The sequence below is a fragment of the Cuculus canorus genome, chromosome 6 (genome assembly GCF_017976375.1).
Source record: "Cuculus canorus isolate bCucCan1 chromosome 6, bCucCan1.pri, whole genome shotgun sequence".
In the NCBI taxonomy this organism is placed as follows: Eukaryota; Metazoa; Chordata; class Aves; order Cuculiformes; family Cuculidae; genus Cuculus; species Cuculus canorus.
This window is the reverse complement of record NC_071406.1, coordinates 27,368,771-27,384,282: the sequence shown is the minus strand read 5'-3', so window position 1 is coordinate 27,384,282 and position 15,512 is coordinate 27,368,771. Positions and strand designations below refer to the sequence as shown.

At 37.2% G+C, this 15,512-nt stretch overlaps 1 protein-coding gene across 2 annotated transcripts in view; it reads left to right on the top strand.

Moving 5' to 3' along the window:
• The window catches only part of RAPH1 (Ras association (RalGDS/AF-6) and pleckstrin homology domains 1), a 95,968-nt gene that overhangs the window by 53,787 nt on the left and 26,669 nt on the right, over positions 1-15,512 (top strand). Inside the window, exons 5-6 of one of the 2 annotated variants that reach the window (XM_054069992.1) lie at positions 1,846-1,887; positions 8,722-8,796. The exons of the other annotated variant lie outside the window; for it this stretch is intronic. Coding sequence (XP_053925967.1) covers positions 1,846-1,887; positions 8,722-8,796 — 117 coding nt within the window. The remainder of the gene's footprint in view (positions 1-1,845; positions 1,888-8,721; positions 8,797-15,512) is intronic. 2 annotated transcript variants of the gene reach the window in all.

Here is a 15,512-nt window from a genome sequence, read left to right as displayed (position 1 = left end):
GACTGGGGAGGTACATGGACTAGCGAACAGTGCAACTTCTGCACACTGTGCAGCTATATCTTAGCATGTCTGTGGGCAATTCAGATTTCTTAAATTGCAACAAATTTAGATTTCTGATTATTATGGGTTTGTTTGTTGTGGGGTTTTTTTTTTGAAAAGTTGTGAAGTTGAACACGTAAGAGTTAGGAAATTCTGGTTGCTTGTAGTGAAATGGAGTTGTGTGTGCTCCAGAAGGAGGGTTGACCACAGAATAATAGCTCCAGATTCTCTCTTCCTGTGTCTGGCTTCAAAAAGCTCTACAGCAGCCGGGCGTTGCAGTCTTAAGAAGGCTGATGTACTCCCCAGCGTGGAACCAAGCATTCTCAAACTTGGCCAGTCTTTTGTCCAAGGTTAGTGGTGTGCAGTCCATTTGAAGGGCTGGGCAGCAGTATGTGAGAAGGATGCAGCTTTGAGTTTTTTCAATTGTGATGCTCCAGACTTTACTGTGAATTTACAGACTACAATTTTAATTCTAAAGGCTTATACTAAGACAAATTTGGGTGATTCCCCATGGAACGTCACAAAACAAGTCTTTGTGGATGCCCCTGCCAGTGATATATTTGATGGTCAGAGTTCAGAAGTCTTTAAAAACAGATATATTTTAAATGAGATGTGCCTTCCTTTCCTATCTTGGAAATACTTCATCTAGAGTAAATGACTAGTAGTCATCCTATAACAGTAACCCATCCTGGAAAATTTCAGTCTTAGTGGTTATAGCTTGGCAAAATTTTTATAAGCAATTGAAAACATATGGAAGTATCAAGAAGCTCCTTTATCTAATGCTGCTGCTTCTGTTAAGTGTCTGTTTTCCTTTTCGGAGGCTTTGAAGCCATAATCCCTTTGGCATCTGTAAACCTTAACTGTGTAGCTTGGTGACCCAAATTAGCATCCCTGAAACAAATGCTTCTGTACCTTTGAAGGAAAAGGAGCAAGTATTGGATGACATTCTGGAAATCTTAAGGACTCTGCTTTTTAGGAGCATAATATCCAATTTTTGTTCCCTTAATTTCCTACTACCATGAACAGTTTGTCTGGAGCCACAAATGTCTTCCCCTTCATCCCCCCTTCACTTACTGAAGATTATGGAAGTACAGAAATACTTGCTCTACATCTCTTTTTAAATGAATTGCAGTATGAGGGCGCTCAGAGATCTAAAATAGTATGACTAGCTGGAAATAAGATAAATCTTTACTAAATAGACATTGTTCTTATATGTGCTTAGTAATTGTCCCCAGAGTTATGTTATTTACTGGTATGGAAGGATTGACATGGGAAGCAGATGTGTTTATGTAAAGTGACAGTAGGGCTTTGTCTCTTTATAGTGGTAGAGAATTTAACTCTTGGTTATTGACTTAGCAATCAAGTGGTCGTGCAGAGAGGATGTTACCTGGCTTTATTTCTGATTTGTTTTGACAAAGGTAGAAAAAAATATGTTGTGTGTGCCTGTAGATGTTTTACTGCAGTGCTATATCAGAGATTACTGACTGTTTCCCCTCTTTACTGTTGTCAAAATCATACTTGTATCCTATGTCCTTTTCCTTTCCCTTAGGAGAGAGCCTGAATTTCCTCTTGTCTTGAAGTCATTGATCATTTGACAATGAGAAATGTGGATGACGAGCACTGCAACTTCTTAATCTAGTTTTGTTTCCCTTGCTTGCATTAATTGTCATCACTGCTTCTTTCTTCCCCCTTCTGTGCAATAATAAAGCCTTTTTTCTCCTCCCTTTCCCTTATTCTCCTTTTGCATCCTTCCCTCCCCATTTTCCTATGTTTTTACTGTTTCTATGGGACATTCCATCAATCAAGCATCCCATTAACTTTCCAGAAGAGGAAGCCGAATTGACTCCTGTAAGTTATTACATGATTATATGGCTTCTGTTTATGCCAATAGTTGTGTCACATTTGTCTGCAACAGAAACGTCACATTAGTGACTTGAGTTTAATTTGTTAGCATTCCAACAGTGCGGTAAGTTAACCATGTATATCATTACAGTCAAGCTTTTTAATCGTCTTTTAGTTGATCATTGCCTATTTTCTAGGTATTAATTGGACAAGGCTACTTAAAATATACTTAATTTTTTTTTATGAAACATGATTACTCTTGGCAATCATAGACTCATAGAACAGAATAGAATCCTAGAATCATTTACGTTGGAAAAGGTATTTAAGATCGTGAAGTCCAACCATCAACCTAGCACTGCGAAGTTCACCGCTAGACCATGTCCCCAAGCACCACATCTACGCGTCTTTTAAATACCTCCAGGGATGATGACTCAACCACTTCCCTGGGCAGCTTGTGCTTGACAACCCTTTTGGTCAAGTAATATTTCCTAACGTCCAATCAAAACCTCCTCTGGTGCGGCTTGAGGCCGTTCCCTCTCTTCCCATCACTTCTTACTTGGAAGAAGAGACCAGCACCAACCTCACTACAACCTCCTTTCAGGTAGTTGTAGAGGGAGATAAGGTCTCCCATCAGACTGCTTGTCTCAAGGCTGGACAGTCCCCATTGCAAAGGAAAAGAGAAAATGCATTTTTAATTAGATGTTCATAATTATGTATTGTGTGTGCTTATACATTCCATATGAATACATAATCTCAAAGAGTTTGCAACTGAAAATTTCAGTTCTCCTATCCCATCTCTGTCCCCCTTTGGGACAAAATTACAAGAATTTTTTAAACTGTTTTTAATTCTTGAGTTCACTTTTGAAAATACTGGATTCTGATTTTTTAAACTGAAATCCAAAGACCTCAGTGTACTGATATAATTGAAATGGAACTTGCAATAGTTATCTTGTCAACAAAGTTTGCAAGCATATAGCTCTCTGTTGGCCACTGCTTACTCAATTTCCCTCACTTTAGTTTATTTCTTAGACACAGAAGGAGGCTTTTTAAAAAGATTTTTCTGGTATTTCCCAACTGTCAAATGAAATCCAAAATAGTGGCACAAGAGTGCCACCAGCTGGTTTAATTATGTGTGTGTGTGTGTGTTAAGTTGCTGAAGAGTTTTGCAAGAAACGTGGCAAGATATTTACATATGCAAGTCCTCACAGTCTTGTCGTTGTTATGTGGTGTTTTGGCTTTTCCTTTCTTAATGTGCTGAGGTAAGTTATTCTGTTGTACATATCTTGAATGAATTATGTCTTGGAACCTACAGGTAATATTTAACCAGAAAGGAATTTTTTTTTTCTCTTCCCACACAGTTTTTGTCCACGATTTATAAGTTGACAGGGTAAAGAGCATATTTGGCACCTCTCATACTGCTTTGTACTGTTGTTAAATCCTATATGTGTTATGAGTCCTTACCTTAAAGGAATTGGATACAAGTCTGTCTCTTAGCGATGAGGTTACATCTTTCTAAATTTGTCTCACTTCTGTACTAACCAATAATCGGGTGTGTAACAAGGCAATGGATCAGGGTTTGATATGGAAGCGATTGTCAAGATTTTGCAAAAATACGCAAATAGAACTGAGGAAATGAGGCAATGTGTATAGTGCCTTACTTGTGGTGCGCTGCGGTTGCAAGATGGGCTACACCGCCCGCATCCTTCAGTACCTAACTAGGCAGCTTGGTTTGGTTTTGTTTTCTTTTTCAAACTGACTTTGCATCCTTAGACCCAGAACCTCAAGAGTTAAAACAAGCCACTGAACTTCCTATAAAGGAACTGACATGAATAATAGGGGAGAACATCTTGAGCTTTTGGCCATATAGAGGAATACTTATTGTTTAAGTATATTGCAAACAGTTATATTTGGAAAATCTGGAATGTATTTTCATTTTCCTGATAGTCCATCTGTTCTTTGCTGTTTAGCAAACATGGTTTGTAGGTGTTGGATTGGTGATGATGGGTGTAAAAAATGTCTCAGCATTGTGAAAACTTTCTGGCATAATTATCTACTTTGTGTTTAAGAGGAGTAGCTTTGGAGTTCTCTGAAAACACTGTAAAATGCAATATCCAGCACCTGGCCCGTGAACTTCTGGTATTTAGGCCTGAGGATAATGGATGTTGCATTCCTGCCTTCAAAGAAAGAGCATAGGAAATCTCTGAAGTCCAAAATGTAATTTGGAACAAGACTGTGTTCCATGTTTTTATAAAAATCAAGGCTTGCTGGTTTTGCTGTGAACTACACATGAAAACTATTTATTTTTTTCTGCTAGCAGCATCTAGAACTTTTAAATGTTAATTTTAATTTTACTCAAATCGAGTTTTCTCTTTTGTGATTATCCATACCAACTAAAGTTCATTATGGAAATATTAGTAGGCTTATTGATGTACTTTTTTTTAGTTTTGCTATTTTGATCGTAATATCCCATTTTTAATGTAAAAATGTTTCTCTTCTTTATTCTTTCATGCACAGTTCTTTTGTCATCCCTTAAGAAAGGTGTACATTTTGTTTTATAGAAAGTTAATGTTCTGATAAGCATATCTTTTCTAGTATTTTGAGGACTTTTCAATTATTATGGTAGTTATGGTAGTTGTGTTAGAGTTATGGTAGAAAATAGTCCAAAACAGTTGTCATCGCAATGTCTGCTTACACTTCTTGTATGAAATGAATTAAAAACCTTCTTTTCACTATTTTTTCTTTCCATATCTTTGAAGTAAATTGAGTTTCTGAAACTTAGGTCAGAGTCTGCTCTGTTATGAGGAAGCACTAAGGTGTAATCGAATCCTTTTTATGTACTGTGTGAAAAAGCTGTCCCCAAAAGAAGCGAATTTTGTCATGAAAAGAAGTTGCAAGAATATTCAATACCTGATAGTAGCCTTCACGTTTGTGGCGTTTAGGGAATGAAGAGTATCTTTTGAAGGTGATAAATAAACTTAATGAGGTTCATTCTCTGACATGGCCAAGGTTGCTGTTGGAAAGTCATGTAGCACGGTTTACATCCACAGGTTCTTCACTTAAACAGTTTCTGTAGATGTGTGAATTACATGATTTGATGATGTAACAGGGAAAAAAGTTTCTTAGTGCCTCTTAAAAATCCTCTTAAAGCCCCATCACATTTCTCTTCCTGGCTGCTCACCAGGCTATGGTATTTTGAGTTCTGCCTGAGCAGTAGTGATGTTAGATTGAGTGGGAATCCTAAGTGGAGTCTGGCCGTTTGTTTATCATTTAAAATATTAGAAGTGTTGGGTTTAAAATTCTTCTATTGACAGAGTGGTTTTTAGATCCCCTTTTAGTTGAAAGTATTAACATTTGCTAGTGCCACTTAAGTGATCTTTTTCTACATATAACGGAAATAACTTTGGGAAGATTTTTCATTTGTACTGCATTTGCTTTAGTCATTTTATTGAGAAAGCTATCCTATACATAAAAAAATACAGCTTTAAATATCCTCAAGCAGAAGTAGAGAAGTCCAGCTAGCTTTGGACTGTGCATAAAATGATTTGGGTTCGCACCTTTAGTTAAGTGCTGGCCTAGAAATATGGCATCTTTCACAGAATTTGGTAAGCGGCATAGGCATCAAGTCTTTGACTCTGTGTTATTCATGTTGAATAAGCTTCACTGATTAGTTTAGTGAATTAAATAGCCTTCCAACACTAGCATACAACCTAGCCATGCTTATAATAGATAATATATAAGATAATAATCTTATAATGTCATGCATAGTATAAAGAACTGGACACTCTTGCCTTCTTTGAAACTCTTGTCAAATCTTGATACTTTCATGATGTTTCAAACTACTTTTACTTTCCAAGGATATGTTGGTATTCTGGTTGCCTCATGATTTAAAAAAAAAAATTAAAATGAAATTACCCATTATGAGATGTGATGGCTTTGTACTGTGGAAGCAGTTGGCTTACTGCAGAAGGGTAGAAAAATGCGTGGCACTGGAGGGATGGGACATAGTACTTTTTGTAATTGGAATTGGTTTTATATCCTGAATGAACCGAAGACGATGCACTGGAGGAGAGACTCCTTTTTTTTTCTCAGGACGTGAGTTCTCATTGCTATGATGGGAGTAGGTGGAGGGAGAACAGATGCTTTTCATGGTGAAGGAATAGAAATGTCTAGAAAAAGCTATAATTCTTAGAACTTAGGCTTTCCTGTTAGAATGTGCAGAAGCAGCAAAGTATCTTTTGGATATCTGCAGTACTGCAGGATGTGTTATGCACAAAAGGTATCTGGCAAAGAACCATTGCCTTTCTGCTTCTGGACGGATCTATCCAGTGCAAATTCACAGAGGTAGTTTTCATCAAACTGTTATTTCACCTTTTACTGGCCAATACCTGTTCCCATGAAATCCCATCATTCTCAATTTCCAAAATAGCTTCATTGTGGTTATCTGTTTTCCTATTTTTCTGTAGGTCTGGAAAGCAGTATTAGCAAAGTCATCTGCAGTGATTATTATCTTGTAAGAAATATAGGGCATTCCCATTTCTGAATACAAAAAACATTCATGAGTGGAGCAAAGTTCCCCTGTACTTAAATACGAAATTGCAACAACCAAAGTGACCAATGATAGGAAGAAGTTTTAAATGGTCTGCCTTGAGCTTCTCTGTAGGAGAAATATTCTCCATCAAATAGTATTTTCTTTAAGGAGAGATTCAGTGTCCTGTCCTTAACCTGACCCTGTTGTTGACTGATAGGCTGAGGAGAGAAGGTGGTTAAACCCTTAGAAAGAGGCTACAAATGTACATCGTAATGTTCTTTCTAATGCAGTGTTCCATTCTCCAAGCAAAAGTGATCCGTATTGATTGGAGTCCATGATGCCTGACAAGAACTCTGTGACTCTTCAAAAGAATTTCCTTGACCTTATCTTTGTATTTTTATGTATATTTTTCAGCTTTGGATTCAACCAACTAATTTCTTCTAGAAGTTTTGTAGTAGTATGTTGTAATGAGACCATTCTAAACTGACTTCATGTGATTAGAGCATCTGTGTAGGAAAGGCTACCATTTGGAGTAAAAATGCACCTAGCAGAAATGATAAAAGCAGGATCAGTCTGCCTTCAGGTCAAGCAAAGCTATGTTATTCTCCAGCAATGTTAGCATCGTGTCAGGCTTGCTCAGACCACATAAATGAGCTGTTCTGTAATTATAGCCTTTCCTAAGTATCACTGAAGTTGCTGGAAATCCTGCGTACGTAGAAAAAGCAGAATATATTAGTTCATTGATCCCAAAGGATGAGATTATGTACAATAGGAAACTAATCTGAGAATTCTCTATAGCTGTAAATGATGCACAGGACCTTTTAATTTTACAGGTCCTGCATCACAAAGCTGTCATCGGTGTGTGCTTGAGGTGTGAAAAATCTGTCACTGGGCAGCACTGTTGTGCTTCTAAAACATGTTGTATAGACACAGCTGATAATTAATCTGCAGGCTGAAAAAAATCTTCAGTCTGTAGCGTAACCTATGTCTGTATTAGCGGCTAAGTACCAGATGGAGCTTGGGCTGGAGCCTGGGTTTTATTTCAGATGCTATGTACAGTCTTTTCTGAGCTGTAATTTTTAAAGCCTGCTAGACAGCCGTAATTACTCATCCCAGCATGTGGCAGTCGCATTGGGTAAATTCCCTCTGCAGAAACTGTATTCACCGAACTATTTGATGCTGCCTTGCATGAAGTTGTAGACGTAGTCTCTTCTTTTTTTTTTCAGGAGGCAGTATCTTATTGTAGCTCTGAAAAAGAGCCAGGAGTTCTGTGCTGCTTAATATTAAACCAGACTATAGTAGCTTGTTCAGTTGACATGCCTTGTTCTATATAGCGTTGGGCCAATCGACACAAGTAGAGCTGAGACAGATGCAGGCACATGGAACAATTTGCCATATAGTGGTGGTACACAAAAGATGCTCTTGTGAAGTGCCGTAGTATTCGCCTAATTTCCGTAGCAGAGTTATGACTACTTGGCTCTACAAATTCCTGTGGGCTGCTTCTTTTGTTGCTCCTCTCTAGCAGATGTTGGAGAAGATAATCACTGTGTTAACAGTCATGAATTGATTTTTACCTTTTGAAAAGTTCTCCTGTACTGGTTGCTACTCATCTTGCTTCCTGTTTTAAACAGATTAAAGTATATTTTATGTTAATTTGTCTTCTGAGAGAAATACAGGGATTTACATTTAACTTCTTGGACTGTAGAAGAGAAAGAGACACAAGTAGTTTTTTAAAAAAAATGAAAAAAAAAGAAGAAAATTAATTTTAAGTCAGATTTGGATTATTATTATTATTACATTCACATGTTTTTTTCTATAACTGGGGAAGCAGCAGCCAGTGTAGGAAGCATGAAACCAGTTCCTTGTCTCCAGGATGACCAAGTTATAGTGGCATAATGTTTGTGTAATGGAAGTAGAATGTTCAGATTGAGAAGACAGGACAGTATTTTGAAAAAGATTGTAAGTGCATGTTTTCTTACTTTTGTACTTCTAAATGTATTTAAAAATAAGATGTCTCTTGCAGAAAAGAAACCATTAGCAGGTAAGCAAAACTTTTCTTAAATCTGTTGTGTGACATTTTGTACAGGGGAAGATTAAAATAGTATCCTCTATTAGCACTACTGCTTTTGTTCCAGTGTGTTAGGCTCATAGTATTTGGGAATGTTCATTCTTTATGGGAGGGAAATAAAGGGATGACGTAGGTTTTGGGGTTTTTTCCTTAAACTCTGCTTTATCTTCTGTAATCAAGAGACTATAAAATTACTATACTGACTTCTTTTGACTTATGTTCTTTCTCTTTCTTTCTGCACAAGCACTCCTATTTGGACAGGGAAACCTCCCTCCTTCTGAGAAACATTGCAGGAAAGCCTTCTCATTTGCTGACCAAGGTGATGCTTCTTCTTTCCACCTGTATGTGACTATTTCTATGTAGAAAGAATGCTTTTAGTGTGTGCTGTGCTCCTCTCCCCCTTACCCTTTCCAGGAACTTATGCATTTACTTACATGATTTTTCTGATTGTCCAAGGTGCTTTTAAAGGCTGAATTTTATTGTTTGTTTCTGCAGATTTATCAAGGTATTCAAGTACTTAGCAAATCCTTATTAGCTAAGGCTGGCAGGTGAAATGCTTTAGTTGGAAAGGAAACGTACTAAGCTAGAACTGCTTTTGTTTCTGTTCTCATTCAGTAGTTTAAAAAAATTAAAAAGTTCACAACTGCGGAAAATATGTGGGAGAACTCAGTATTGTTAAAAGGCAAGTAGTATCCTTAAAATAACTTCACTTGCTGTATTAAAGATGATCTGCAGTAAGCAATGAATTTTTTTGATTTTTTTTTTTTTTTTACATTTTGAATGCTGTCTTGATATAATGTGGGGGGAGTATCCTAGTAAGACAGTGGTCTGAGGAGTCAGGTACATAAAAATCCTGATGATAAATTCATTTTGCTTACAGGAAAGAGGTCAGTGGTGTAGTAAGAGAACACAAATAGTTATTCAGTTTATTGAGAATCACATATACATATTTCCTTTTGAAACTAGAGTAGGAAGGATGGAGCAAGCTATAAATGATGAAGAAAAAAAACAGGCTGGGATGAAGAACATAGAGCTTTATGTTTTTGAGAGAGCTTTGAAAGCTCGGTAACTGAGGTCTCAGTTATGTCTATTGGTCCTACTTACTGCAAACCACTCCTTGGGTTATTTTTCTAAAATAGACACTCTAGAGGAGAAATCTCAGTCAAGCCTGAAGTGAAAAAATGTACCTTGGTGCCCTCAGAACAATGAGGATAATGTTTGGTGAGCATAAGTAGTCTATATTGTCCAATAAGAGTTTAGAACTAGTTTACTGCTTTTTCTTAAATACCTTAACGTTCTCAAGATGCTCAGCATGCATCTTAATAAAAAATTTTTAGGCTGTTTTTCCAGAGGAGTATGAACAGCCAAAGCAAAGTAATTTTCTGCTCTTGTGATTGTTTTGCTTAAATTTTAAGTCCATACCTCTCTCCTTTTTTCCCATGTCGGTTCCTTGTGTCTGCAGCCCCAACAAGGCCACCAAACCAGCAAACCATGCTTGATTGCAAATAGATTAACAAGCGGCTGTGGCACAAACAGAAACCATAATTTTCTTTTTCATCTGCATATGTTTTCACATCTTTCCTTCTGCTTATTTATATATGGGGTTACTGTTGGTTACTTTATAACCTCAATAAGAAAAAGGCATAAAATATTGAAGTCCATTGCGTTATATGACCCTGAAATACGTCATATCGGTGTTTCTAATAGATGCCTGATGTTAAATGTTTGTATTTATAAATCTTTGTCTTGGCTTGTTAGACTTTGTAGCCCTTTGATTCAGGTGCTTATGTCTTGCTGATGGGTAACGTTTTGCTGTTAGTTCAGCTTAGGACTTTCTCAGTACAGCTGTACCCTTTACTTCTGACAACTGAGTAGACAGTCCCAATGTGGATACGAACCTGTTCTCTTCTGACCTCATGGAGAGAGAGAAATATCTTTAGTACAATGATGAAATGGAAGTCCAATTTGCTGCTTAGATCTCTTCAGCTTGCTGTAACATTAGATAAGCCCCAATATGGGAGAGGCAGTCCCAAGAAATGGAGCTTTTCAATTGCAGCAAGGTGTTAGACCAGTTAACTGTAGGATCATGTTGTAGTTTCCTGCTAGAGTCTCATGTGTTCAACTACTTCTTATTGTTTCTTGTTTTCCTCCCCTTTTTTGGTCTGTCTACTTTTTGTATTGAGACTGGAGACACTTTGGGGGAATGGTAATACCATTTTTGTCCACTGGTAATATAACTAATTGTGAAAATTCTAGTCATGGACCTCTGCATTGCAAATATGCACAAATACAGTTCCTGTTGCAGCCCAGGGTAGATCCCCTCACAGAAAAGGGTCTGTTCATTGTAGTGGTCTCTTAGTTTTTAAATGTAATTATGTGTTATTTTTCATACAGCATTCAAACCTTTTTTTTTTTTTTTTAAAACAAAAAGAAGTGAAGTACGTTACTGAATATTGAAAATAAAGCCTTTCATGTCAAATATGCAGGCTGGTTTCCCTGTAGGAATGGAATTAAGCCATCAAATGAATACTGAATACTAATCTTATGGCTGTGAAATATTATCATACAAATAATTTTGGAATAATATTCAGGCTCAAATATATCCCAGTTTAGGGCATGAAAATAGGAAATAAAAATGTAACATGCCGGATTTTATAGTTACCGTTTCTTCTACCATTCTGAGGCATGTGAAGTTGAAACTACCTTCAGGAAGCCAGAAGATGGTGATTTAATGATGTAATGCTTCAGATATGTATGTCAGCATGTGGAGAAAAGGAATCACGTTATGCCTTCTCTTTACAAATATCTAGTACTTCATTCTTTTCTTGTTGACCTGAAAAGCAAAATGAATGTTGATTGCCCTGGTTTGTAGGTTTTGGTTACTTCACACTGTAATCCCTTCAGACCTTTGAATTATTTGTGAAGCTGGCTTCGTGCATCTTAGGTCAATTCCATTCAGATGTACTCATTCTTGAATGAAGCATCTGTTTGAGATTTTTTTTGTTAATGCAGTTTTAAAATACAGCAATTGATTTCTAACCTGCACAGGATGTAAACACAGTCTGAAAACTCCAGCCTCCTACAGCCAGTTTGAGGAAGTAGTGATGGCCACATTTGGAAACCACAAAAAGCATGTGGGTGGTTAGTAGTAGGGATTTGTGCAATGCTGAAAACTATAAGTCTTTCTACAATAAACTTCTGTGTACTAATCCACTGTGATTACTGTGATGTTCCTGTGTAGTTTTAATGCCACCTTTGTCTTGCAATGAATTGTAATAAGCCATTGTGGATACACTGTTAGACAAACACTCTATGTTCTCAAACTTGTGTTTCTGCCCTCTTCCACATATCAATCCTTTTGTCCAGATAAAACTTCTTACCAGTCAGTCCTAGTGCCTCATCTGCTATGTTGTTGTCTTCTTTCCACTCTCAGGCTTCCTTACTGTGCATTCTGAGGCCTGTTCTCCCTTCTAGTTTGGTTTGTTGTTTGGGTTTTTTTCTTTCCTCTTTCTTGCTTTTTCCTGGTCCTAAACCTAGTACCTTTTCCAATGTAACTATTTGTCTTGGGTAGCCCCAGTGAGAAGCCTGACTTGGAGCTCTTACAATACATGTCGTATTTGGAGGCAGGCAGGAAGATAAGTGGTGAGACGCTGGGACAGGTTGCCAGAGAAGTCATGGCTGCCCCGTCGCTGGAGGTGTTCAAGGCCAGGTTGGATGAGGCTTTGAGCAACGTCATCCAGTGGGATGTGTCCCTGGCTATGGCAGGGAGGTTGGGACTGGGTGATATTTATGGTCCCTTCCAACCCAAACTATTCTGTGATTGTTTTTTAGGGTAGGAGTGTTCTACCCCTACCCTGACCACCTCCATCCTGAAAAGTTGTATCAAGAGATGCAGAAGCACTGCTGTTAATTTTCACTCATTTAACTTTCCTCTTCCAGTGCTGATCACGTGGACATTTGCTCTCGTGTTCCTTTTTTTAAAAATACATAATAAATGAAAATGACCAGCAGAAATAACTTCATTAATGTGATTCATGTTCTGATTGATGCATATTAAACATTGGGCTAACAATGATGTCTTGAAGTTCTGAGGAATTAGGTACAAATTGAGATGTTAATATGGTGTTCTCTGGCAACAGGAACATCTATTTCCATAAAAATTCTGTAGGAAGGAGAGTCCTTCCAAAACCTGAAGCTGGGCTGTGACTGGGGAAATAAGTACTGGGTATCTGCTTCTTGTCCTTCAGAAGCAATGCTACTTATGTATTTAGTTATCTTCTTATTTGCATACAAAGGAAAGCTTCAGAGAAAAATTGCAAATATTCAACATAAAAAAAATTTTCTTTTATGCATCTTGTGATCAGTGTATCTACCCTGATAGCATAAGTGAAATACTGACTTTGTTACCTATCTCTCATCATTTAATTGCTAGCTCTCCTAAATACTGTAACCTTTAAATGACTTTCTTGCCCCTTTTTTCCCATTCTGCCTGTGATGTCTGTAGGAGGTATCAGTTAAAGACACTTTTAAAATATGCACTGAAACAAAAAATAAAACCCTGACCTAGAGCTGTAAGGCATAAAATTATTTAAGCAAGTTCAGCTCTGTCATGGTATGCATCTTGCATATTAAATGTTAAAACACAACTGGAATATCTTTAACTGCACATTTAACTGGGAATGGGCAGGAAACTGTGATTATTGTTATATTAAGGAAATATTAACTTCAGAAATTTTGGGGTTATTTTTTCCAGTTTTCCAGTATAGGCTAAAATTATTGAAAACTGAGTTTTAGTATAAAAATACACAGAAAAAGTCTTTAAGACCATTGTGTTGCAGGGCTGTACCCTTTCAATTTCAGCTCACAATATGTTAGGATGGTTTGGATGAACAAGTTCTTAATAGAAGTATGCTGCCAAACATTCTTTACATCAAGTGTGATGTTTTCCATAACCAAAAGCAATCTCAGCCTGAAGCTTTAAAATGCAAGTATAATGATGCTCCCAAAGTCATCCTTTTAAAGGGAGGGATTTATGTGGCAGTTTTATAGAGATGTGTACTGCTACTGAAAGAATACCCTTTCCTGTCAGGAGTGGAAATGACACTCCGTTATGGTTCATGTTTTTACGTAGAAGGTCTATGCGTGCATCTCCTTTATGCTTTTCCATAGTTTGTATGTGACAGTAGAGGCAGTCTTTTCAAGGAGTGGATTGTGCTGAATCTCGATACTGTGTTCACTTTCAACCACATCAGCCCCGTGACTGAGTTGTTCGTGGCCAGCGCCGCGCTGCGACTGCTGTAACGGAGAAGCAGTGCTGTGCAGGGGAGGCAAATTGGTCAGCTGTACCAGGGATTTGCATTGGGATATGATACTTGGGAAACTGTGACCTTGGCAGCAGTTCGGCGATTTATGTGCTTGTTTATGACCCTTTGGCAACCGGACTGGCATTGTTGTTACTGGAAGGATTTACTAGCAAAGGCGAAATAAATACTGAAGTTAAATGTGATTGGACTGTATATCCTGACACTGTTAGTTTATGATGTTGGATACATTACAGTTGCCATCAGGTACTTTTGCCTCCTGTCACCATTCTCCATGCACAATGACAAACGTTGTTAGCTTGGTACAAGATGATGGATTGCACATGCTTCCTCCCTTTGAGGCGTTTCCACATACACGGGAGGAGAGAACCTGTGTTTCTCTGAAGGGGATGTGGCTGGCTGTTTCTTGGCCATTAGCAGAGAAATAGGATACGTTGTTACAAGTTTTGAAGCCTTCTCTAGTTACTCAATTACTTTATTTAGGAATACAAACTAGATAGTTTATCCTTCTGTGCCAGTGAAACATCATTTGTCATATCTACAATGATCAATAGTGTCCTGAGTGCTGATTAAAAGCAAAACTTGAATAACTTAAAATCCTCGACTAATACGTGCTTGTTTCCGTGTCCCCTGTGCATTTCCAGTAAGTAGATCTCAGACCTCTTTTTGTAATTTGTTGCTAGTTGAAACCTGTTCTTTATTTTTTATAATGGTAATTCTGGGGTTTTCTTTAAATTTAAACTGATATTATTAAATTCTAGTAAGGTGTAAGAAACCCCGAGCTCTAGACCACATTAAAATTGAGTAGGAAGTGAAAAGTGGTTGGTTGTGGTAAAATAGTAAATCCTCAAAATATTTTTTGGTCTGTGTATTATTTATTAATAATAATAAATAATTATCACTGTATTGCACAGTTGTATGGAGAAGTGGTATGCAAAAATTGGCTGCTTGACTTTAGTGAAAAGCAAAACTAAATAAGCTATTGACCTTTCTACAGCAATAAAAGTTTATGGTTGGGTTAATGAACATCTTTTTTAAACCATAAATTACAGTGTCTCCAGATATGTTGTAAACTAAAAGTCTTTTGCTAATGCTGATTTCATAATACACAGATGCATTACATAATTTTTAAAAAATTAAGAGTATTTAGAACCTTGGGGTGCTGTGATAACTTATTTCTACAGATGGAAATGGTTAATGTTAAGGAAGACTATTTTAGAATTCTAGATGTGTTTTTACATTTAAATGATTCTAGGTATCATGGCACTGTTTATTTTGAATATCATGCTAATTTGATGTAACTTTTCTAAGCTATATGACACCATCGTTACAGTGAATAAAAAGCCATAATTCCCTGTAGATTAATAAAAACCTGCTTTCCTAGGTAATTGACTTCACGGATAATGTTTAGAGCTCAAATTATTTCTACTCATGTCAACTTACTGTTCGTTTTACTGAAAAGAATTATGTTTCCCACAAGGCAGCCTATTGTCCTGTCCAGCTGATGTTTTTTCCAGTGCATAGTATGGTCACAGGTGTAAGGGAGCAAAAGCTGTTGAGTACAATAAGTGGAGTACCCTTTAGCATGTGATAGGAATATTAGTAATTCACTGAGAAGTGGAAAACTTAAACTCTGTGGTTTTCAGGATAGCTGAATCTTGACTTTTACAGAAACAGCAACCATCTAAACTCATGGTAAAGAAACCACAAGTTA